The 26,183-nt window shown below is 39.3% G+C and overlaps 2 protein-coding genes across 2 annotated transcripts in view; both read right to left on the bottom strand.

The window, feature by feature from the left end:
• The window catches only part of LOC308700561 (CD276 antigen homolog), a 1,553,888-nt gene that overhangs the window by 8,099 nt on the left and 1,519,606 nt on the right, over positions 1-26,183 (bottom strand). The window lies entirely within an intron of this gene.
• The window catches only part of LOC308694947 (endoplasmic reticulum metallopeptidase 1-like), a 50,146-nt gene continuing 24,294 nt past the window's right edge, over positions 332-26,183 (bottom strand). Inside the window, exons 2-15 of the mRNA XM_081372803.1 lie at positions 24,215-24,507; positions 22,224-22,351; positions 19,920-20,025; positions 15,348-15,434; positions 13,639-13,851; positions 12,846-13,115; positions 11,365-11,474; positions 7,910-8,093; positions 6,660-6,853; positions 5,456-5,608; positions 3,746-3,927; positions 3,557-3,672; positions 1,363-1,526; positions 332-1,275 (exon numbers count right to left, since the gene is read on the bottom strand). Coding sequence (XP_081228929.1) covers positions 1,099-1,275; positions 1,363-1,526; positions 3,557-3,672; positions 3,746-3,927; positions 5,456-5,608; positions 6,660-6,853; positions 7,910-8,093; positions 11,365-11,474; positions 12,846-13,115; positions 13,639-13,851; positions 15,348-15,434; positions 19,920-20,025; positions 22,224-22,351; positions 24,215-24,507 — 2,377 coding nt within the window. The 3' untranslated portion in view covers positions 332-1,098. The remainder of the gene's footprint in view (positions 1,276-1,362; positions 1,527-3,556; positions 3,673-3,745; positions 3,928-5,455; positions 5,609-6,659; positions 6,854-7,909; positions 8,094-11,364; positions 11,475-12,845; positions 13,116-13,638; positions 13,852-15,347; positions 15,435-19,919; positions 20,026-22,223; positions 22,352-24,214; positions 24,508-26,183) is intronic.

Below are 26,183 nucleotides of genomic sequence, written 5' to 3'. Positions count from 1 at the left end.
GCGTACACCTGGATTTCAAAGGTACGCACAGCTTCATAAATCAGGCGATGAGAGGAGTGTAAGCATAATCTTACGCCAATATATACGCCCGTTTCTACGCAAGAATGATAAATGAGGGCCACTGTGAGTTCACAGTGATCTAAAAGTGTAACCTCACAGCGCCCTCACTGTGTGCTCATATTATGACCACAATGTGAGGTCAAAGTGAACAGAAAGACTAGATACCCAGCATGCATTGCAGCATGAAGCTTTTGATCATCACTATTGTTGAGATTCATACACCGATTCTTGATGTCTCTTTTTGTCTAAATGACACAGTAGTTCAAATGTTTGTGTCTTATTGTGCATTTAAAATCCTTCAGAAATGATTATGATACTGCTGGATCTCACACTGTACAATAACAGGGCTATTAAAATTAAAAATATAAAATGAATAACACATCAAAGACTGCATACTGAAACTATACTAATACTAAACTTATCAATAACAAACCAACATCACTTGGATGTATTCTCTTTTGGCTTTTCCTGCCATAATTAATGTGTCTTACAAACACATGTATAGCAGCCAGAGAAAATATAATGTCTAAAAGTCAAGTGTCACGAGCCCAACTAAAGCAAACACTAATAAAACATCAACATCTGAACCTCTGTTAATTCTCAATAAGAACTTCTGTAGAAATCTGACCGAAATAAAGTCAGTCTGGTTAGTAATAAGTGGTAATGCTGTTTGTGGAGTTGTTTAATGCTCCTCTGCTGAGATCTTCACAGATGTAATGTCTTCTTTTCTCTTCAGTTGATTTCTTCTAAGACTGTGTCTCAAGTCAGTTGTATGTTTGAAAAACGTTCTTATAAAAAAAAAAATGTTATCTGTGTGTGCACTCATACTGTGACACCACTGTGATATCACTGTGATAGTGTTGAGAAACAAAAGTAGAATGTCCCCCCAGTGAACAATATTTGAACCGCCTTCTCTCAACCTGTTCAACATTTTAAATTCACAATGAGCTCATACATATTACTCACACTGTGAGTATCACTGTATGAGAATGGTGTGATGTCACTGTGATCATCACATGATCTCACGTGTTTACTGGGTCAGTATCTGTACACGTGGTACGTGCTGATCCATGAAGAGGGGAAAACCCAAGCTGGGAATCTCTTCAGGAATGACTCCAGCTGCTCGGAGCGCTGGTCTGAACCGGAGAAATAATGAGCTGAGACGGCCAGAGAGATCAAGCCCTCGTCAGGAGATGCGTCTGAGGACTCGGGCGGCTGAAGACGAGAAACACACATCAACACACATAAAAAACACCTCCACGCTCCTCATGTTAAATCTGTGGTTCTTTAGCTCAAGTCCACCTCAATCTCAAACCAGAAGTTCCAGACAGGAGCGTCGAGGCCGTGAGAGTAATATATGAAGTTTACTCTGCTGGGGTCGTAGAAACGCGTCCCGTCGCCCAATGCCAAGGACATCAGATACGCGCCGGCGCTGGGCTCTACGCGCAGAGACATGTGACTCGGACCTGAGCGAGAACAACAGGAGACGCTGAACATGTGGAGATTATTCATCATTAATAAACACAACTAAACCAGTCAAACACACTCACTGGATTATTGAACGCTGCTGATTATTTGATTTTACTCTCTAAACAAAGGAAAATATATGGATGGATGGATACAAATTTTAATAAATAGCAAATATAAATGTAGATATTAGGGGTGGCACGGTACATGAAAAAACATCCGAACCGTTCAGTTCGGTCCGTGTGTGCGCCGCACGGTTCGACGCATGCGCGATGTAGCCGCGTGCCTGTGCTAATACAATGCTAAATCATAAATCAAATGTATGTAGAATAACATTACGATGTCCAGCAATCGATTTAAATAGTACACTGGGTTTACTCAGACATTTAATGAGATCTACTCCACTATATGTTGTTTTTTCACGTGAATAAATACATAGACCGACTGGTTCACTTGTGTATTTTAATGGTACCGTGGCAGAACTTTTGCCAAGCGTGTCAGCTGTTCTGAGTTCTGATCCGCACTTGTATATACATATTTTTCTTTTTCATCAAAACCGATTATGTTTATCAGTGGTTGTATATCAAGCAGGGACAGATTTGTGTGAATTTTGTTTAGTGATTTCACGGGAACGAATAGAGAGTCTCCTCAACGGATTGAAGCGCGCGTCCGAGTGAAGACAGTGGAGTGTGTGCGCGAGCCGCAAGAGAACACAGTATCCGCGCCACTGATCGCAGGGGCAACGAGCACTTTGATCACTTGATTAAAAAAGCACATTTCAGCGCTAGATTGCTTCTTATTTAACAAACAAACGAAACAAATACTTTGCTAGTTAACTGGAGATGTTTTATTTATTTGTATTGGTACATCCGTGCTGCGAGATGTTTCAAAAGTAGTGGGGACAATATCTACCCTGGCAAAAAGTGGTGGGGACATGTCCCAGCCCCAAATTACGCCTATGATGACGAGGCAGGAGGAGAAATTGACAAAGAACTGTCCAACACAGCCCACGTAGCTCTCACTACAGATGGATGGACCTCCAGGGCCACTGAAAGTTTCCTCACGGTGACCGCTCTCTATTACTTCGGGATGGGAAAAGAGAAGCTGCGTTTTGCAAACAGGCCCCATTTATTAAATTAATTAATTAATAATTAGATAATTAAGCTATATATCAAATGCTGAAGTAAATTTTTGGAGTGTTAAAGATTAAAAGAAAATTATTGTGAACCGTGCCACCCCTAGTAGATATGCATGTATATTATAAAATTAATTTAAAATATAAGATTTTTTTTAAATTAAAGAAATGCAACAAATTAAAAAATATGCTATATATACACAAACATTGTTATACATTTTAAACAGCAGCTTTAAATATAAAAAAAGGTTTTGAAAAATAGTCATCAACAGTCATTATTCTTTTTGATATTTATTTATATATGCATGTGGGTGTTTTTTATATATTATGATGTAATTATTTTTTATATAATTATTAAATATATTATACAACTAGTTAAAAAGTTTAATACTTGTAATATTAAAAGCAGTTTACGTTATCAACATATAAAATTGCAAAATAAAACTAGTAATAAATGTAAATATTAGTAATTTGTATTTGTTGTAGTTAAAAATGGTCAAATTTGTAATATATAAATTTAAACTAAAAGCAGATTTAATAATTAAAAAAATGCTTTTAAAAAACAGTCATCTGTAACTAACAATGATTTTGGTAATCGAGTAATCGGCCGATTATTGCGACGACTAATCTGTAATAATTTGATTTGGGTGGTAATAAAAATAGACCTAAGCAAACAATAGCCTTTTAAATGACTTAAAATACATAATTACAATCACAAGGAAATAATAATTGGTTCAAACAAAGTATCAAAAGCAAGTGATATGGATTTATTGACCAACTCTGTAAAAATAGATAATGTAATATACATAGTAAAAACAATGATCTTATGTACATTAGAAATCTGGCAGACATCACTCCCATTTGGTTCTCGATGAAATGAGGCTGAGGTCTCACCTTTGACCTCAAAGGTCATGTTAACGGTTCCCCATTCAGTGTCCTGTCTGGATACGAGCTGGAAGTCCAGCGGAGCGTCAGGAGAGACTTCAGGAGCCGGAAGATACCAGTTCTCCCTGAAACAACGAGAAAAAGACGTCACGAGGTTCATGAACTACATCCTCCAATCCTCAGACACCACACACTCACGTGATAGAGAACCATGGGAAAGGGCAGGAGCGATCCTGACAGTGTGTGTGGACGCTGTCGTTGATCTCCGGGATATGAGGAGTGATGTGCTGCATGCCGGTGTAATCCAGACTGTTGATCCAGAATCCCGAGTCTGAGCTCTGCAGAGATCCGTCCAGCTCGTGGAACCTGCGTGTGATGTGCTGAACACGAACACACACACACACACACACACACACACACACACACACTTCATTGGATTTAGACACATTTTACTGAAGAATTAATCTAAAGTGCTTTAACAAAAAAAAAACATAAGATTAATATCTGTACACAGCAAAAACTCCAGTGTAAAATTAAATCTCCTGGGAGTATATGTGAGACCACAGAAGTGAACACAGAACACAGAAGTGTTAAAGTGTTAAAACATGAGTGTTAAATGAACACTGAAGCAGTGTTAAAGTTAATATAATAATAAGTAATAAGAAGATAATTAAGTGAATAATTGAGTGACGATTGACCATTATTGATGAACACCTGCTGTTAACAAGCAGAACCACTGAGGGAGAAAAGTCATCATTATGATTATCAGTGTGATTGAGAAAAAGAAGAAAGCACATAAACATTTGAAATGGGCCGTTATTGTGACAGCAATATGATACAATTGTATAATATGTAGGCTATTTACAACATTAAAAATACAAACCAAGCAGCTTTATATTACCTCATGTAAATAAGAGGCTGCATTATCTTGTTTCCACTAAGTTCCATATTTTTTTAAATTACATCCTTTTGAGATAAAAAAGAAAATGAGAATAAAATAATAAATAGAACAATATTTTCCTATTAAATCAAATACGAATTTATTCATATTATTCCATGTATATGACATTTTATTTACAGCAATCAAGCGAATGACCACGTGATCAATGCATTCACAGGTTCATATGATCACAAAACTCACAATAAATCACCATCTGAATGCATGAGTTTTATCACTGAGGTGCCATGTAGATTTATTATTACAGATGTCCACATGAGAAACAGTTACTGTCCGAATAGGGCTTTATTTGAACACTTTAACACTCTTGAGTGCGGTCTCACATATACTCCCAGGTTTTGCTGTATAGTTCTTGACTCTGCTTGACTCAGTTCATTACTGCAAACACCATTTAAACCTGATTTATCCTGGATTATTCCAGTGATGTGTTTTGTATGATTGAGATACTATTACAGTATTTATTAGTATTTTGAAAATTTGAGTTTTTATTTTTATATTTTCTGTTTCATTTCAATTTTGTTTGTCTTTTTCTTTTTAAATATGTCTTTATATATTTTTTATGGTAGTTAACAGGAACTAACAATGATAAATACTTCTACAACATTTATTATTCTTAATGTTAACCTCAACATTTATTAATACATAATTAAGATCAAAAGTTGCATCTCTTAACATTAGTTAATGCATTGTGAATTAACATGAACATTTTTATTAACATTGAAAAAGATGAATAAATGCTGTAATATTGCATTGCTCATTGTTAGTTCATGTTAGTTAATGTATAACTAATATTAACTAATACCTTATTGTAAAGCAATACCATTTTTATAAACGTTTTAAACTAAATTAAATTAAAATATATATAAAAACAAACTTACTTCCAGCTAATGCTTATTTTATTTCTCAACAGGACAGAGTGTTATGGTTTGAGTTTGAGAAAACTCTGGTACCTGAACAAAGACTCGTTTGGGTCGCGGGCTGGACGGGTCACCAGAATACGGGAAGAACAGACCAGAGCAGACCAGAACAAACATCAGCGTGAACACTGACCCCAGAACAGCCAACACACACTTTGTGCTGCACCACAGATAGATGAAATGCATCTGGAGAGAGAGAGAGAGAGAGAGAGAGAGAGAGAGAGAGAGAGATTTTTTTCAATGTATTTTCTTTAATTACATTTATTTTTGTAATATTGATTTATTTGTGTAAATAAATAGTCTTTTTTTTTTTTTTTGTGAGATATGAGTTCCTTTCTTTTGTTTTTTGATCACCCTTGCTTAAAGGAACAGTTACCATGGTTGCAAATCTTTATAAACCAAAATTAAAAATTAATTAATGTTGAAAAAATGTCAATTTGCAAGTTTTCTTCTGTAAATTCTTTAGTAAATTCCCGTTCCAACACGATGACAGGCGAGATTGCTCCCCTCTTGTTCCCGTTGAAAGTTAACCCATTCTCCGATACTTGTCCGAGAGAAATGATGTTCCTATACTGACGACATTCTTAAAGCGCTTTACGTGAAAAACGTTTAATGTGGCTTAATGTTCTAAGACAGTGATATTGGAGGACCAAATTCAGTAATCACCTTATTACCGTAATAAACAATATGTATGGGATCAATTTCCCGCCTAAAGTATTGCAGCCACGGATAAAAAATTAATAAGTGTGAATCAAAAATTTAAAAACACATGTAAAAATATATTGCACAAGCTGAAAAAATAATGCAAAATGATCAGAATATCAAACAACGTGGTTACGGATCAAAATATAATAAGCGTGTATCAAGAAATAACAAGCATGAATAAAAACTTGAAACGCATTAAAAGTTATTTTGCACAAAACTTAAACTCATGGTCATGCTTTCTTAAAAAAAGTATGTTTTCCTTGGTTATATTACTCTGTGCTTTGTGCTCTCTTGCATTGTCTGCTCATATTTTACTCTTTTTAACACTTGTGCTGTTTTTCTCTTCGCTCTTCTTTCTATGTTCTGCGCTTGCTTTCCCAAATATTGCAGTTCCAGTTTCATGTAAATTAGTACGGGCTTAAGTGTCACCATTGGTCCACTAGTCCTAGATTGACAGCTACTCCTCTAGCCAATCAATCGAAGAGGGGAGTTGACGTCACACCAGTGCGACTCTAAATAGTGTATGACTCACAAAATAGGAAGACAGAATCACGGTTGCCAGGGTAATAATTGACCCCATGAAGAAGTCGGGTCGGATTTCCTCATTTCCAGTGCGGCCCTGGATGGGTGTAAACATCTCGCAAACCGCCCAGATGAGGAACATGATGTGGACGTACGGTAAGGCAAGACCCACCAGGTACAGGACGGTGTACAACAGAGATGCTCCTGCACACACACACACACACACACACACATGACCCCATCTTGAGCTAAACTACTGCAGACCAGAGAGCTGAAACATCATAAAAGGATGGCAGAATAAAAGTCCAGTTTTAAAACACATATTATAAAGTAATTTTGACCAGTTCTACTAAACAATTTAAAAACTAATTTTGTGCAGTTTTAATTCTAATACTTGAAATGATTTTGCTACAATTTAAAGTCTGTTTTATATTTGCATACAGACATTATATGTTACGCACACACACAAAAAAATCCAGAATCAAGTAATTGCCTTTTGTGTTGACATTGTACTGAAGCCAAAGCAAATGACTGGAATATCACCTTAAAATATTTACTTTGCATCATGTTGATTTTCACGTCTGTGTTGTGGTTTTGTTTCAAGTTCATGTCTTTTATTTTGTTATTCTCACAGTCATGTTTCATGGTTCCTTATCATGTGATCATGTCTTGTGCTTCCCCTGTTTATGCGTCACTTTCTGATTGGTTCATTGGTTGATTGTTCACAGGTGTTTTTTGTTGTCATTAGTCTTTGTCGAGCCCTCATGTTTGCCATGTTACTTTGTTGTGCATTGAAGTTTGAATGATGTTCCATGTTCCAGGGTTATGGTTTCTAGTCAAGGGTCATGTTTATTTTGTGTTTCATGCTTTGGATTAACTCATGGTTTATGTTTCACATTTGTTGGATAATCACCATTATAATAAACTGAATTTGGGTCATGATTTTCATCTGCTTCCATGTCAGCATTGTTACAGTGAGAGCATATAATTTTTTCTACACAGTATTAATCTGTATACCTAAAAAAAAAAAAAAATTCACTTATTTAAAAAATTATTTGTATAACACTTAAAATAGCACAAAAATATAATGATATACAATTCATATCTTAAGCAACCACGACAGCTGTAAAAACAAATATGCTTCAAATACACCAAATAAGCTTAATCTCAGAGGACACACAATGACTGTACTCATAACTGTCCGCTAGTGGAGACGGGGCGAGTGAATGTGAATCAGGTGTGTGTGGCCTGACCTCTGACCTTTGGTTCTGATGAGCATTCGGAGAAGCACTTTGCTGACGAGCGGAAACGCCACCATCATCATCGGCACGTACGCCGAACACAAGCCACGCACAGTGAGGAAGAGCAGCAAACAACACCACAACAGCAGACTGACGTCGAAGAAGAGCTCGGCCAGATCCACACGACTCGCGCTCCGAACACACTAACAGAGAGGGAGAGAGCGAAAGAGAGAGAGAGAGCTGAGCACCCGCTGATCGCCTGGATCTCACAACTCTGAAAACGTCAGGTCAAACTTTCAAATAGGCGCCATCTTTATAAATAAACCAATGAGCTTTAAGCATCTACATTCTCGCCTGAAAAACGACATTTCGTGAATACAATAATAGTGGTATTTTTAAATGACACAGGTTTACTCCTCCGCCATTGACGCTTGCGGGTAGGTGAGAGATGCATTCTGGGATACCTGGCTGTTCAAGGTGTTGGATTACATTTTTATTAAAAGTTTAATTTAGTTTTTCCACTGCAATAGTATATAAACTGATAAAGTTTAGTAGACTGATTTCAGATGATTATTGAGTCTCCAGCAAAGAGTCTCCTTTCCTGCCTGACTTGTTTTCTCTATTGTGTTTTAAATAAGTCAGATCACTTGATTCTCACCTTTCGGAGCCCAGACGTTGAGTCGTTAGGTTGATTGACTTTCACCTATTGTCTTTAATGGCTCTGGGATGGCTTTTGGAATTGGAGTTCCTGGCCAGTATCAGCATGTGAATAGTTATGCTGATTCAATTGGACTCAGAGTAGGGTGTGTTCCCACTTCATTTGCATGCTTTATTCAGAGTTCCCGCCTCTATGTAATCCCTCCCCCTTGGAATGTATATAGCTACAATGTATAATGTTTTAGTTAGACTGATCATGTTCGAAGTTTCTACAGCCATGTACAGAGGAGTTCTCAATAAAGAATAACTTCCGTTGAACGCGATCCCAACTGTCTCCTGGTCTCTGCTTTGAAGAAAGAAAAACTTTACAACAGATGGTGCCTTGTGACCCGGATGAAGAAAAAGGAAACTCAAAGAACTGCATCTTGAAACTTCAAGCTCAAAGATCTCAACGAAGCTGACTGAGTTCCAGACTGAATCTTCTGAATCCAGATTGAAAACTTCAAGCTCCAAAAAGATCTCAAAGACTGATTTTTTTTCCAGACGGAATCTTTCTCTACAAATGAAAGACTCGGTGAGTTTCACTCCATTAAAAGAACCAATGCAGACCAGTACAAATGTTTTCCTCTGCGCCGTTCAGAGAAGAAGTTAACAAACAGCTGTAGAGTTTGGTTAACTAAAGATAAGCCTCTAAAAAAGTTTTTCTTTTAGAGATGAAATTTACCCCCTGTTGTTGGCAGGGAAGATTAACAGTTACATGTTAATATTGTGTGTATGCTCTTGCTAGAGAAGACCTATCTGTAAGCTAGAGAATTAGCTTTAGAATTAGATTTAGCTTCTTGTGCTAATAAGATTGTACCCTATGTTTGCAAGACAGTAGAGAGAAGTTTTTTTAGTGTTTGTTTGTGGTAACAAAAAAATTCACAAAATGTTTAGGAAAAGTACTAGACAGATTACACCTTTTTGGACAGATAGTGAATTCAAGTCTTTGTTATCAGAGCACATGGACTCCATCGTGACTAAGCCAGTCAGATTGAATTTAACCAAGAAATTTGGCATTGATCCAGAGAAAGTGTGGTCAATTGAAGATTGCAAGAAAGTGTTGAGTGCATGTATCAGGAAGAAAAATCTGAAAGGCATCATCGGTTGTCACCGAGAATTTAGCTTATCCATTGCACAAGAACAAGCGCAGTGTATTGCTAAGTTGAAAGAACAGATCAAACAATTGCAGACTCAGGTGTCCTGTCTCAAGACAAACGTGGGCCATAACAAAGCCTCAACCAAATGTGATTTAGAAGACCAACAGTCAGAGGAAAGCTATCCTGATTTACAGTCTTTTGATAGTATAGAGGACAATGTCAATGCAGATGTAAATGCAGTTGAAGTGTGCGTAGCTAGACAAAAGCCTCAGGGAAAAGGTGTTGATACAGTTCCATTTGCAACCCCCATATTGCAGCCACAAGCAATCAAAACATCTTTAGGTCCTAAAGAGATTGAGAGAATTGCTGAAAGTTTGCCATCAGTGCAAAGAAATTTTTCTGAGTTTAGAAGAGCATTGATCAGCAAAATGCGGCTCTATGATATGACTCTAGCTGAAGTCACCCAGCTAATATCACAGATCTTGACTGAGTCAGAATTCAATGATTTTGAAAGTGCTGTAAATAATTCTGAACTGCAACAGGCCAGTAAAGATGAATTGAGAGAGGAAGTTGTTAAAGTGTTAAAAAACATTGTTGGACCGAAGGTGGACTGGTCAAAGCTCACTAATTGTGTACAGAAGGAGGATGAAACTGTTTGTGAGTACACAGAAAGATTTTGCCAGACCGCTGCCGCTTACAGCGGAATTGCCGACACTTCAGAGAAAGTGTTAGGTCATAATGGTCCTCTAGTTCGTGCATGGTCCGATGGTCTTTTGTCAGAACATAGAAATGCATTGCCTTTCTTAGATCTTACATGGTCAAATAGAACCCTGCAAGACAACTTGGACAGTTTAGCTATTTGGGAAAGAGACTTTGATGTCAAGGCAAGAGTAAAAATTGCAGCAGCATCCTTTAAGGTTAACTCAGAGAAGCCAAAGAAACGCAAAAGTCCTAGAGAAGCCAGTTGTTCTTACTGTGGCAAGCACGGACATTTTGGAAAAGAATGTCGAAAAAATAAAAATAACTTAAGACAAGTTAACAATGTTATGCAGCTCTTGCTACATTTGTTTGCTACTTTGAAGCAACCCCTCCCCTCGTCACTGGACTCGTGGGTAAGCTTTTTGAGGTGTTAACAATTTGGGCTGTGATTGCTTAATCTCCCCAGTAACTTACAACAAAGATGAAAGACTTATTTTTTTTTGTTTAATAGAACAAAAGGAAAGTGACTGTCACAGCCTTTGTTTGGGGGACATTCAGAAAACTCACAGCCATAAATGTTACACTGCAGAACACTACAATCAGACCTCCATGCTCTATATGATGTCTATTAAGACTGATGTTTCACTGGAGAATGAAAATGTGCCAATTTTCTCACACACTGTACAGTGTGTGCACAACACAGGGACAGAATAGGACACGGTTCAGTGAGGGCCCTGGAAAGAACTGACGCAACAGGCGTCGGGGGCCAATCCAGGGTGAAGACACTACCTCATAGGCCTTTCCTCATTTAGTCCATCCTTACCTCACTGGTCCATAGGTGTCAAATCAATTAAGAAATAGGGAAAGAATGAAACGACAACAGTACACTCTGAAAACGATAGAACCATTGTGTTTAAACTGCTACAACCGTAGTGTTTTGAAGAAATACTGCTCTCTGTTTTTCTGTTTTCTGTCTTACAGTGTGCAGATAAAACTTGATGGCTTTTTCAAGATCCATATGCAGCGACCGTCTCATCTGCGTATGAAGCCCCAACCTCAAGAAGACAACCAGACCCACTGCTGAACGAACTATCACAAAAGAAAATGAAAAATACACAACGCAGAAAATTCACGGACCCTAAATTGCATGTTTGTTTCTGTGTCAGCATGCAATTACAGATGAACAACACAGAGCAAGTTATATGTGCCTGTAACTTTTTCAAGTTACAAGAATGAACTTTTAAGTGTACTTTGATAAAAGTTAGACTTAAAACCACTATACGATCAAATGACTTATGGAAGGATGAAGTCTATGCATGAATATTGCTGTTCTGCTGTTTCTTTGTTTTCTTGTGTTACTCGAATGTGTTGATGTCTTCGCAAGCAGAAACCTGGTGTAAAGCATCACCTCAGATTTCCATGAACAAGCCTCATGAGGGACGAGTCATCAGAGCGACTCTACGTGGGAAATGGACGCTACAGGAAACAGACTTCACAGCTATTCAGGCGCCATGGACTTTCAAGAATTCCACTCTTATGCTACATGGTTTTCTGTGTAATCATGTAGTTTATATGACATTTTACACCCTGCGTCGCAGGTGTCAACAGTTATGGTTTTGAGAAGAACTATGACACTCATGTAAATCAAGGACACAACACAGAATAAGTTACACGTGCCTGTAATTTACACAAGTTACAAGAATTAACTTTTAAGTGTATAAATTTGTATTTTTGTGAGAGTTATTAGAACTCTCAAAGGGGGAAGTGTTGGATTACATTTTTATTAAAAGTTTAATTTAGTTTTTCCACTGCAATAGTATATAAACTGATAAAGTTTAGTAGACTGATTTCAGATGATTATTGAGTCTCCAGCAAAGAGTCTCCTTTCCTGCCTGACTTGTTTTCTCTATTGTGTTTTAAATAAGTCAGATCACTTGATTCTCACCTTTCGGAGCCCAGACGTTGAGTCGTTAGCTCTGGGATGGCTTTTGGAATTGGAGTTCCTGGCCAGTATCAGCATGTGAATAGTTATGCTGATTCAATTGGACTCAGAGTAGGGTGTGTTCCCACTTCATTTGCATGCTTTATTCAGAGTTCCCGCCTCTATGTAATCCCTCCCCCTTGGAATGTATATAGCTACAATGTATAATGTTTTAGTTAGACTGATCATGTTGGAAGTTTCTACAGCCGCGTACGGAGGAGTTCTCAATAAAGAATAACTTCCGTTGAACGCGATCCCGACTGTCTCCTGGTCTCTGCTTTGAAGAAAGAAAAACTTTACAACAAAGGACAAATCTGGGATTTGAACTGTATTGGCTAGATCAGAAGTGAACTTTGAATTGGAAGTAGCGACTGATGGCGTTTCACAAGAACACTGTCATGATTTGACTCGTGTGTGTGTGTGTGTGTGTGTGTGTGTGTGTGTGTGTGTGTGTGTGTGTGTGTGTGTTGTCCCCTCACTCATCCTGTAGTACAGGCTCTTGGCCAGCGTGTGTATCAGCAGGATCATGCCGGCGGCGGCGGATCCGTACAGGGAGACGGCAGCGTAGAAGTGTGTGTACCAGAACATGGAGCGACCCATGAGTGTGACGAGCAGAGCCACGAGCAGAACCGTCAGCACAGCCATGACCCAGCTCAGGAGCACCACACACACCGCACACACCAGATCACGGGTGTACCGACAGCCTGCAGCAATACACACACGCGCCAGATCACGCGTGCACCGACAGCCTGCAGCAAAACACACACACGTTACATCAGTGCTTTATAGAGGCTAACATCCAATACATCAGTAGATGATGCCTGTTCGACACACAACTGAACAGATTCATGATATCACACAGCTATCAGTTATCAGCGATAACATCATTTATTAAAAAAATATATTTTAGAAATAAATTGTATTTATTTAAATAATGCTGCTGATTTGGTATTAAAATACATTTAACAACATATCAGTAGCAAAGGCTATTTTCATGGCAAACTCATAGCAGAAATTAAAACACTCAAAAACACAGAAACTTCAATAAATATAGACCATACTTTAACAATATTTTCCAAAATATAAAATATTATATAATATTTAATAAATATAATGCATATTATCAGCATTTTAGAAATATAGCAATTATATAAGCCTTCTGATGTTCGATAAAAAATAATTATTCTTTTAAAAAAATGCCCATTAATAAAACCATTCAGCGATATCATAAAATAAACACAACTGGTGTCCGGTCATGTGACCATCACATACCCACAGCGCTGCTCAATGTGCACTTCCAGCCCAGGTAGATCACCGTGGCGACGGCAAACACACAGTTGATGATGGTGCCGACGCGAGCGGAATACGCCACCATCGTCAATCCCAGCAGGTCGAAGAACACCATGTTACCATGGCGATGCTCCGAGGAATCCGCCAGCTCATCCGACATCACCAGGTGCTTGAGCACAGACAGGATGTTGTCGCCTAGTGACAGAGAGAAACAGGAAGTCCACCATTCTCAAAACAACTGATAGGTAAAGCAAGGCATCCATAGGCAGCAAAACACACATTCACACACCAGTTCGCACTATCATATCAGAGTGAAGGTTATGTGGCGTGTTGTTCGAAAGGAGGCTCAGTTAATTATCTGCAGAGGCGGACAGAGTACACAGCTTCATTACTTGAGTAAAAGTACAGATACCCCTTGCTAAATTTTCAAAGGCAGAGACATTTGCGTGTCGTCTGCATAGCAATGAAAAGAGATATCAAATTTCATAAAAATATGTCCCAGGGGGAGCAAATACAGGGCGAACAAAATAGGCCCCAAAATGGAGCCCTGGGGGACCCCACACGTGAAAGAAGCCGTCGAGGAGGCAAATTCTCCAAGATGAACTGAGATAGTTCTTTCAGACAAATACGATTTGAACCATGCCAATGCAGTACCCTTTAACCAACACATTTTTCTAAGCGTGTAATCAAGATCTTATGATCTATGGCAGGGGTGCCCAATCCAGCTCTACAGTAAGATACAGACACTTGTAGAATAATAAAAAAATAGTAAAAACTATTGCACTTATTTTTATTGGTAAAAAAAAACATGTGTGTGTGTGTGTGTGTGAGTGAGTGTGTGTGATCTTCTCTCCCTCAGCATCTGGATTGTCTTGAACAGAACATCAGCTCAGATCTTCACTCTTTCTCTCTCAGAAGCAGATGTTTTGTTCCCCAGGTCCTCATATGAGCCTGTGGATCGGGAATCATGAGTCTCACCTAGGGTGACCAGACGTCCCGAAAAATTCGGGACAGTCCCGAAATCTAAGCTGTTGTCCCGAATCCCGAATCCGGCCCTAATTGTCCCGAAAATTATACTAAAGCAAATTCTTGAGTAGTTATTGTCTGATAAAACATTAAAAACTGTCCGTGGAGGTTGAGTCGTCCTGCAGCCAGCCCCCGACGGCTGCTCATTGGCTGCAGCATCTTTTTTTTTTGTCTTTTTTTGAAGTTCAACAAAGATACCGTAGGCGCGAATTAAAATGCATTGATAAGCGAGCGTGAGTTGTCGCAGCCGCGAGTACAGTTAATGTGCAGGCAGCCAGTAAAGGAGTGATTGATTGGTCGCGGCACTGTGTGCAAAAAAAAACTTCGGCCTAATGTCTGATGTTGGGTTACACAAAGCAAATCATCTACACAATTATTTAGTTTTCTTATTTAATGACCGACAATTTCGTCATAATAATAATTTTGGCATAAGGTAGCGTTAGACTTTACTATAGCCTGAAATGTCTGATTTACGCACTGTTACAACAGTCTTTTTTTTTTTTTTTTTTGTCACAATGACATTTGAGTTCATGATTTTAATGTTGTTTTTTTGTGGCAGACTAAATATTAATGACAGACTGTTGATCTTTGAATACAAATATGTTTGGTTCAGGTTTGAAAATTCATTTTATTATAGGCTATGTAGACTAATATCATAGTAGGACTCTGGAAAAGCTCCTGACCGACGACTGAGGCGAACGGGTGAACAGCGGCTTGCACATACGCTTGGACCAGCCACGGGTTCTCTGGACCTGACACACACACACACACGCTCATTCTTCATCATTTACTCACACTCATGTTCAAATGTTTGACAGAATGATCACGCCGCTTTTTTCCATATCATAGAAGTGAATGTGAACAGAACATTTGTGTTGCACAGAGAAAAACAAACACAACATCTGGGTTTAGATCAGCGATTCTCTACCTTTCTAAATCCATTTAGGATAATTGTAGGAGCCATACTTATTATCTTATTTTATTTAATTTTAAATACCAATTTGTCATAATAATGTTAATGTTTCTTTATTTCTGTGAGTGTGTGCCCTCTATAGGCGAGAGGGGGAAGAACATGTAATGGATATGCCACTCCTGACGGGAGGGGGGCGCTGGAGCGAGAGCATTCAGACTTTTGACCGTGCTCATGGAGCCCAACAAACTTGCAAGCGGCCTACAAGTCGTTTGTTTGTTTTATGTAGCAATTCATATTTATTTTGATTGAATAAACTTCAGTCATTGTTTGACACATTAACAGGCCTCTCTGGATCTATCATTGCATGAACATCTCTCACAGTGGTCAAGAAACAAGGGACAAAATTTGGAAACACTTAAACTGATTTCACCACTAATAGGCCTATTCCTTGGTTTTTAAAACTTGGAGTTTCCCTAGATTAAAATGAGTAATGAAAACAATAAAATGTTAGGCTTCCAAAAGTTTTTAGTATGAAAGCTTGTTTATTAAAAATGTAATTGCGACCTTTTATCTCACAATTCTGACTTTTTTTTCCTCACAAATAAAAAAGTCAGAGCTTTTGACATATAAGAGGTCATCATACTATAAGAATTGAAAACTTCCTTGTTGGTCCAAAAACAGCTTTTATTGAACTTTGCCCAGAGAACGACTCGTTGTGGAATGAGCCTATAGCCTATATATGATGTCATAGATAGGTTAAATACCGCCTCCGCTGAAAAAAAAAAATCTATGCCTACTTCATTCTCGCAACTTTGGCCCCGCCCACTGGTGTGTTATTGAGATGACGAGGAGAGAAGATCCATAGAGGATCATTGGACCTTCTAATGGATCCTAATGCTAGGATTGTGCTTTTTTTTTTAACAACGTAAATGTCTCAGTTGAGCATTATTTATTTATATCCGGTACATTTCACTGTGGATTCTTTGGTAAATCAGTCGCAATTTCGGCGCAGGCTTTGCAAACAGACTTTTACTATATGGAATTGACAGTATTGCCACAACATGTAAGTAACAGTGTTAATTCTTATGCCTGATCTGGGCATTTACTCTGAAATCTCACAGCAGCCAATCACAGCAGTGGGCGTTTACACTGAAGTCTCACAGCAGCCAATCACAGCAGTGGGCATTTACACTGAAGTCTCACAGCAGCCAATCACAGCAGTGGGCGTTTACACTGAAGTCTTACAGCAGCCAATCATAGCAGTGGGCGTTTACATTGAAGTCTCACAGCAGCCAATCACAGCAGTGGGCATTTACACTGAAGTCTCACAGCAGCCAATCACAGCAGTGGGCATTTAAACTGACCTCTCACAGCCAATCACAGCAGTGGGCATTTACACTGACCTCTCACAGCCAATTACAGCAGTGGGCATTTAAACTGAAGTCTCACAGCCAATAACAGCAGTGGGCGTTTACACTGAGGTCTTACAGCAGCCAATCACAGCATTGGCCGTTTACATTGAAGTCTCACAGCAGCCAATCACAGCAGTGGGCATTTACACTGAAGTCTCACAGCAGCCAATCACAGCAGTGGGCGTTTAAACTGACCTCTCACAGCCAATCACAGCAGTGGGCATTTACTCTGACCTCTCACAGCCAATTACAGCAGTGGGCATTTAAACTGAAGTCTCACAGCCAATCACAGCAGTGGGCGTTTACACTGAGGTCTTACAGCAGCCAATCACAGCATTGGGCGTTTACATTGAAGTCTCACAGCAGCCAATCACAGCAGTGGGCATTTACACTGAAGTCTCACAGCAGCCAATCAAAGCAGTGGGCGTTTAAACTGACCTCTCACAGCCAATCACAGCAGTGGGCATTTACACTGACCTCTCACAGCCAATTACAGCAGTGGGCATTTAAACTGAAGTCTCACAGCCAATCACAGCAGTGGGCGTTTACACTGAAGTCTCACAACAGACACGGCCTTTTAAACAGAGCATTCCAATCAGAGGCTAAAATCAGGGTGAATATTTTTGATGTAAAAATTATACTAACATTATACGTGCACCACAGGAAACATTATAAAACAATAAAACAATGCCGTTCATGACCCTTTTAAGATTTTATTAATTTTAAGACATTTCCAGGACTAGAATTTGGGCTCAGGTCAGGAAGCAGACAGACTGGCTTAACCGACCGTCTGCTAGCGGCCTCGCGTCACCAAGGTCAGATGAATCCCATCACATAGAGCCTCTTTCACCTAGCTATCATCATATAGAGACTGTGTCTGTTCCCCGAATCAGGAAATACAAAAAACTTCCAAACTTCCATTTAATTGATGTTCAACAAATAAAAAACAGATATAATACAAATGAACAAATGATAAAGCTCGGGTTGCTGAATATTAGATCGCTTACTTCAAAAGCACTTATTGTTAATGATTACAGACTATAATCTAGATGTGCTGTGTTTGACAGAAACCTGGCTAAAACCAGACAATTACATTACTTTAAATGAGTCCACCCCGCAAGATTAATGTTGTAAACATGAACCTCGTCTCAAAGGCAAAGGGGGAGGTGATGCTGTAATTTATAATCATATTTTCAGAATTACCAAGAAGTCTAGTTTCAAATATATTTTTTTTGAAGTGTTGGTGCTTAAAGGAATATTTCACTTCAAAATGAACATTGTGTCATCATTTACTCACCCTCAAGTTGTTTCAAACCTGTATGAATTTCTTTCTTCTGCTGAACACAAAGGATGATATTTTGAAGAATGTCAGTAACCAAACAGTTAACTGGTCCAATTGACTTCCATAGTAGGAAAAAAATAAAAATACTATGGAAGTCAATGGGACCAGTTAACTGTTTGATCTACATTTTCTGTCAAAGATACTAGAAAAAGGCAGTATCTTAACAACTGTGTTCCTTTTTAGCAAGAAATTATATCTGTAAGGATTTTCAGTCCGGATTTAGACCGTACCATCGTACCGAGACTGCTCTCGTTAGAGTCACAAATGATTTGCTCCTATCATCCGATCGTGGTTGTATCTCTCTATTAGTGTTACTCGATCTTAGTGCTGCATTTGACACTATCAACCGCAACATTCTTTTGAATAGACTCCAAAATGATGTTGGCATTAGTGGAATTGCATTAGCATGGTTTAAATCATACTTATCTGACCGTTATCAATTTGTAGCAGTAAATGATGAGATGTCTTATCAATCTAGTATCTGTAAAACCGCATTTTTCCATCTTAAAAATATATCTAAATTATGTCATATGCTCTCAATGACAAATGCGGAACAATTAGTCCATGCGTTCATGACCTCAAGGCTAGATTATTGTAATGCTCTACTGGGTGGTTGCCCTGCACGCTTAATAAACAAACTACAGCTAGTTCAAAACGCAGCAGCTCGAGTTCTCACTAGAACCAGGAAGTATGACCATATTATCCCCGTTCTGTCAACACTGCACTGGCTGCCTATTAAACATCGTATAAATTTAAGCACTAAATGGTTTAGCTCCGCAGTACTTGAGCGAGCTCTTAACGCATTATAGTCTTTCACGTCTATTGCGATCTCAAAATTCCGGCCAGTTGATAATACCTAGAATATCAAAATCGACTGCTGGCGGTAGATCCTTTTCCTATTTAGCACCAAAACTTTGGAACAATTTTCCTAACATTGTCTAGAAAGCAGACACAACCTCACCTGGACACGACGACAGCGCAGTCCTGAAGTGTCAATTAGTCTCTCCCCTGTGAAGGCCCTGCTCCCTTCCCTTTACCTCTGTACAGATAAAACCTTGTCGTGATAATTCTGGTTCACGTGGCTATGCGGAAGCGATACAAATTCTGTATTTTTAAATTTTCAAGGCTTGTACCTTGGAACCTTTTTCATGGTTTGCGTTCTCGAGACACCAGGTACTGTTTTGTGCAAATGAGCGGCCGGATTGCATTAAGAGTTTTCTGTTAGAATGGTGTTGTGTTAGCGGCCCCTAAGTTAATAACTAATGATTATTGCGACGAAAGTGAATCAATCAAATCTAACTTTAGCTGGACAATAACTTTATTCTAGAGCTGAAGTAAAGCCAAAACAATCTCTGCTACTTTAATTTCCTATTATCACTGTAAAGCTGCTTTGAAACAATCCATATTGTTAAAAGTGCTATATAAATGAAGGTGACTTGACTTGACTAGAAATCACTTTTACAATGAAGCTTCATAATTTATCCTAGTTTTTCATGTGAATCCTGAGGTGAATTAAAACAAGAAATAGGCTTTCAGCTCTAATACACACAGGTGTGTGTGGAGTGTTTACCTGTCTGAAACACCAACTCTTTCCCTCCCACTCCTGCTGCCTCCAGGTTCACAAACGCTCGCACCTGCTGAGCCCAGGGATGCTTGGTAATGAAGCCGTGACTCCCCTGAGAGAGACAGATGTTAACAGAGATAAAACTACACCTTAACATGCATGTGTGTGTGTGTGTGTGTGTGTGTGTGGGGCAAACACACAGTGACACCATGAATGATGAAAGTGATGTGAGCGGTTCACATCAAACCGCCTGAACACATTTCACTAAGACAATCACATGCTCGCTGAGGTCATCGTGCTTGGACAACTTCTGCCCCCTGTCATCCAGGCCAGCCCGCGTCACCCCCTCTGTCTCCCTCTGTCTACAAAAATCCCACTGACCTTGGTCTTTATCAGTCCCTTCTCTCTTCCTTCTCTGCTAATGTCTCTACTGCTAAAATGACTTACTATCACAACAAAATTAACAATTCTTCTGACTCTCGCAAAACCTTCTCCTCTCTTCTCATCCCTCCTCCTCCTCCTCCTCCTCCTCCATCAAGTCATGTCAAGTCACCTTTATTTATATAGTGCTTTTTACAATACAGATTGTCTCAAAATAATACAACAAAGTTGTTTCTAGAAGAAAATTGCATCATGGTCCACCTTAAGTAAGGCAGATCAATAATATTGTTGAATATTAAATGTCTCCAACTAAGCAAGCCAAAAGCCAAGGCAACAGTGGCAAGGAACCAAAACTCCATCAGTGACAGAATGGAGAAAAAACCTTGGGAGAAACCAGGCTCAGTCGGGGGCCAGTTCTCCTCTAGCCAACAAACGAACAGTGTATGATTATGATTCGGGCAGCATTACAGGTCAGAAGTCAGATTGGATCAGAACATTCAGAGTATTTATCCATTTCCATCTGGTTGGAGGTCGGAGTCATCATGCTATAACAGCTGACGATTTTGCCACATTCTTCATAAATAAAACAACCACCATCAGCGGCCAATTTACCAATCCACAAACTAACACACATCTTAACAGCTAACACATACATTCTCCCCTCTTTCTCTCTGCTCTCAGAGACAGAAGTCTCCAAACTCATCATTTCCAATCACCCTACTAACTGTCCGCTTGATCCTATTCCCACTCATCTACTTCAAGCCATTTCTTCCTCAGTTGTACCTGTACTCACTCACTCATTTCATCAACACTTCTCTTTACACCGGTATCTTTCCCACAGCTTTTACAGTTTTTCTCAATTTCTTTAAACTATGCCTCGTATTCTCAAAACTGTAAACACAAATCCATAACGTCTCACCCAATTCCCCAAACATCCTATTTTCATGTCAAAATGAAGTTCTAGACTCAAAACCATTCACTCTTGCTGAAAAACCAAACTTTGCCCTCAGACAGGACACACAAGCCCTCATAATCACACACACTACAACATAGTCTAACACACTGATGCAATAAATTCAAAACAACATTTCCGAAACTGGTTATGTTGCTTGTGTTGATAAATGGCATTATGGTTTTGAAATTTTAGTTCAAAAGCCTGGCTATAGTGTTTCAGCAATTGAGAAAAACTGTAAGCAGGCTCGGGTAACCCTACTGCTTAAGAAACCCACTCTAATTAAGAACAACCGCCTGAACAACAAGTAGTCTAGCTTTAAAGTAACACTCAACTGAGACGGCCCTGCTCTCAGTAATTGAAGCTCTGAGACTGGCAAGAGCAGCCTCCAAATCCTCAGTTCTCATCCTGCTGGATCTGTCTGCTGCCTTTGACACAGTTAACCACCAGATCCTCCTTTCAATCCTAAAGATGAAGGACATCTCAAGGACTGCACTCCAATGGTTCACGTCTTACCTCTCAGGTAGGTCGTTCAAGGTGTCATGGAGGGGTGAGGTGTCTAAGACCCAACATCTAGCTACTGGAGTGCCTCAGGGCTCAGTGCTGGGACCACTTCTCTTCTCCAACTACATGACATCACATGAGGATCTGTCATTCAGAAACATGGTTTATCCCATCACTGCTATGCTGACGACACACAACTCTACCTCTCATTCCAAACAGATGATCCGACAGGAGATTCTCGCATCTCAGCCTGCCTGACAGACATTTCTTACTGGATGAAGGACCACCACCTTCAACTAATCCTTGCAAAGACAGAGCTGCGTGTGGTCCCGGGCAACCCAACACTTCATCACAACTTCTCCATTCAGCTAGGCTCGTCATCTATAACTCAAGGTCAGCCAGGATCCTTGGAGTTGTAATTGATGATCAATTGAACTTCACAGACCACATTTCTAGAGGCCGTGACCTCTCACCAGTAGCCCGATCTCCTCTGCCCCGTTGAACAGGAAGATGACGCCGTGTTTGAGTGGCGTGGAGAGATTGGCCAGAGAACGTAAAACCTCCAACATCACTGAACAGCTGACGGCGTCATCACTGGCTCCTGAAACACATGCACACACACGTTATTGATCACACAGTACCTGCAGTTATTACAGATACACTAGAGTAAAGCATGCAAACAAATCTAGAAACATGATTCAAAGAAACAAATAAAACATGCTATGGATACAAATGCATAAAACCATTAATTATAAGCAAGATGCTGATAATGCAGATACAAAAATAAAATGTAATCCTGTCAATCAAAAGCATTCAAATCATAACTGACTGGGATTTCACATAAATACAAATATGAAAGAACAACAACACTGTTGTGAAACTCAAACAAAATCACATTCTGACTAAAACCACAACACCTATAAAGGATATGCGTGTGACGTTGCCATTGGCCGGAGTCACTGCGGTCACGCCCACTGAGTGGCAGAAAGACTGAGTGGCAGAAACACTGAACAACTTTTGTTTTCAGCGTGAATGCCACGAAAAACACACAAAACACATCTAAAATGGGAAAGAGCTTTGCGATTGACTGTATAAAGAGAATATAATAATTTGGATAGATGTTGATAAATAATAAAACAAACTAAAAGAGAACAAATTAGAGCAAACAACTTCTCCAGAGAACTACGTTCCACCAGAAGTACCAATGCCCATACTCTCTACCCATAAATGAATCAACTAACAGTGATGTCTACAGGCAATCACATTCTGAGGTTGTACCTGTGGAAGACAGGGCCGTAACAATATAACATTTATATAAGTGATCACCCGGATTTAGACCTACCAATATTGTATGAATATAAAGCGTTCACAGGCAGATTTGCTTCATGTATTTCTCCGGCATCGAAATCAGGCACATATAAATGTCAGGAAACACGATTCCTGGCTGCATGTCAATATTTTAGGAAGTTCAGTAACTTTAGTAAGTTGTAAGGAACACTATATCGAGTCCAAGCTTTAGTTTAAACTGATAATCGTTCAATTTAATTGCGTTTTCGCTGATTCCCCTATTAAATCCAGTCAGGCAGCAGCTCTTCTGCCACTCAGTCCGGCTGAAGGGGGAGTGATCCGCTGGGAAAGTGACGTCAACGCATAACCTCTATTAAGCACTCATGCATATGCATATTTTGCATGCAGACATCAGCAAATCTGATCACTGAGACTCACACACACATCGATGTTTCTGCTTTTCACTTTCACTTCCTGGTTTTCTAAGGATCAGAATTTCACAACACAGATGATGTCAGAGTGTGATAGGAAATGACGCACTGTATGTGTAACGGGGCCAGCTAGTAAGAGCTGTGTGTAAACCTCACTCCCCTGATCTTCGAGTCCCGCACAGAGCGGGATGAGTAGGACCTGACGTGTTACATATGCATAAATAATGCAAACAATGTAACATGCCTGTCCATATACACCCAACATCAGACACAAAACACAGTGAAAAATAAGAAAGTCACAAGATCTGACTCAAAGATCACTGACAACAAACACAATGAAACCTTAAACTGCTCGTTCTGATCACTGTCACTGCAAACTAAACAATCTAAACTGAGGTAAAGGTCACGCATTACGAAATATAAGAAATACAGAGCATTATCTGTTTATGTCACAATTCCTCAAAATAATTTCTCATGAGTCAAACAACAGCCTGTCCTTTAGATTCCCAATCACAAATGAGATCTTTAACATCTCAGTTATTTCTCCCACGCAGCGATGAGATTAAACTGAAGTCTCATGTTTCTCCTCAAGATTCTGAGAAAAAGACAAAGAAATTTCCAGTGTCTCAAACTGCTCAGATTTGCTCAAGATCCCAAACTTTGCAATAAAAAGTCAGTGATCTCAATATAAAATCATTTCCAATCTCCAAATGAATGATGATGCGTGAAGCGTTGCAGAAACACACCCGGGCTGTCGGCCACCGTGTCGAAGTGGCAGTTAGCGAGCATGAAGTGCTGTGCGCCGCTCTTGGGCTCGAGCTTGACGGCGATGTTGGTCAGCCGGTCGTAGCGGCTGATGGAGCCGTAGTATTCGATGGTGCCGCTGGGCCGCTGGACGTCCACTGTGATGGAGTGAGAGCCAGCTTCACTCTCAGACCGGATCTGCTCGATCTGATCCTGAAGGTAGTTCACCGTGATCTCGATCTCTGGGCTTCCCACGGTCCGCGGCCCGACGCCGGTGATCTGATCCAAATGCATCCTGATGCACATCATAACACACAACTTTACACACGTGAGCACAACTCTGCTGCTCTGTTTTTATTTTACTGTTATTATTATAGTTTTGTTCCTATCGAGTTATTGCAGTGAAGCCAAGTTTTATTGCACCTGTGCATAATGACAATAAAGAATATTCGTTTCAACTCTATTCTACTCTATCATATCATACTTTATTCTGCTCAATTCTATTCTATTCTACTCACTTTTATGCTATTCTAATCTACTCTATTATACGATACTATTTATTCTACTCTCTTCTATTCTATTCTATTCTATTCTAATCTACTCCATTATACTCTACTCTTTATTCTGCTCTATTCTATTCTATTCTTTATGGATGTATAAAACATTTACAATAAGATAAATAGCATTAGAAACATGAATTTTCAATTAATGCTAACTTTAAGCATCATTAGTAGAGATATCTGCAGTATGATATATACAAATAATACTGCAAATATCCTCTTATTTTAATGTTCATAAACTGTTATAGTTTAACATCACAGCATGTTTTAATATTTTCCCCTGTCTAATCTAGGGATGCATTGAATCCAGATTTGTGGGGTTCGGCCGAATACCGAATCCACTGGTTAAGATTCTGCCAAATCCGAATACCGAATCCTACTCCCATCCCAGTCCATTAACGCAGTAAACACATCAATGAAGTAAACAACGTCCACAGCAGTGTAGCCTATTTTTCATTTTATTTTATTTTAACTGTAAAAAAAAAAAAAAAACAGGTCGTCTGGTTAACAGGTCTTTAGCTGTGAACACTCCTTTGCCGTAGTCTACCTGAAGATGCTTGGCTGCTGTCTGTGGATTCCTTCATGCACAACTTGAATTTCGGTTTCATACGCAACCCAGATAGCAGTTACATGTGGGCCACATGTGGGTATTATCTGGCACATATGGCCTAGATGTGGCATGGCTGAACAGATATGGGCCAAATTGTGGCCATATTTGTTTTGCCATAACTTTAAAATCTGCGGGAAATGCTCTCTTGGTTCACAACTGATTTTGAGGTATATGGCCCAGATAACAACGAACACATGAGAACCATATGTGGTTGAGCTATGGCACACAGTGAAAACACCGACTTGTGGTAAACATTTGGCTTACACGTGGAAATACACAGGAAACCTAAATCAAGCGCGGCAGACATGGAGTAGGGTCTGCCTGCAGAGCCGGAGGCTGCATTTTCAGGACCCCACTTTTAGGACCGCATTTCTAGGACCCTAGGTTTTTAGTGACAGCGACACCTACCGAATTAGAGGACCAGCGAAGATGGATGACAATCAGAGTGTGAGTATCAAATGCGAATAAATTTTTACAATTGCGATGCATTTAATTGGAAAGTTAACGTAGCAAACGTGATGGTGATTTGCTAAATAAATAGTCTTGAATGCATAGCCATAGTATTTAGCCTCTAATGCTTGAAAATGAATTGTTAGCATGTTCATTTAACGGAACTGTTGCGTGATAAGCCTGTGTTGACTTATTGACAGCACAATAAAACTGTAGCATGTTCGTTCTGAAAGCTTGTTAATTACTCCTTGTTCTTCCATTTTAATTCAGTTAAAATAATCTTAATGTTTTCACTGTCACGTGCTCACAGTCAGCCTGTTTAACGTTACCCACAATACATGTTATGTGTAG

The sequence above is a fragment of the Scardinius erythrophthalmus genome (genome assembly GCF_964197995.2).
Source record: "Scardinius erythrophthalmus genome assembly, chromosome: 1".
In the NCBI taxonomy this organism is placed as follows: Eukaryota; Metazoa; Chordata; class Actinopteri; order Cypriniformes; family Leuciscidae; genus Scardinius; species Scardinius erythrophthalmus.
Note: the sequence above shows the minus strand (reverse complement) of the source record. Positions and strands in the feature narration are given on the sequence as shown.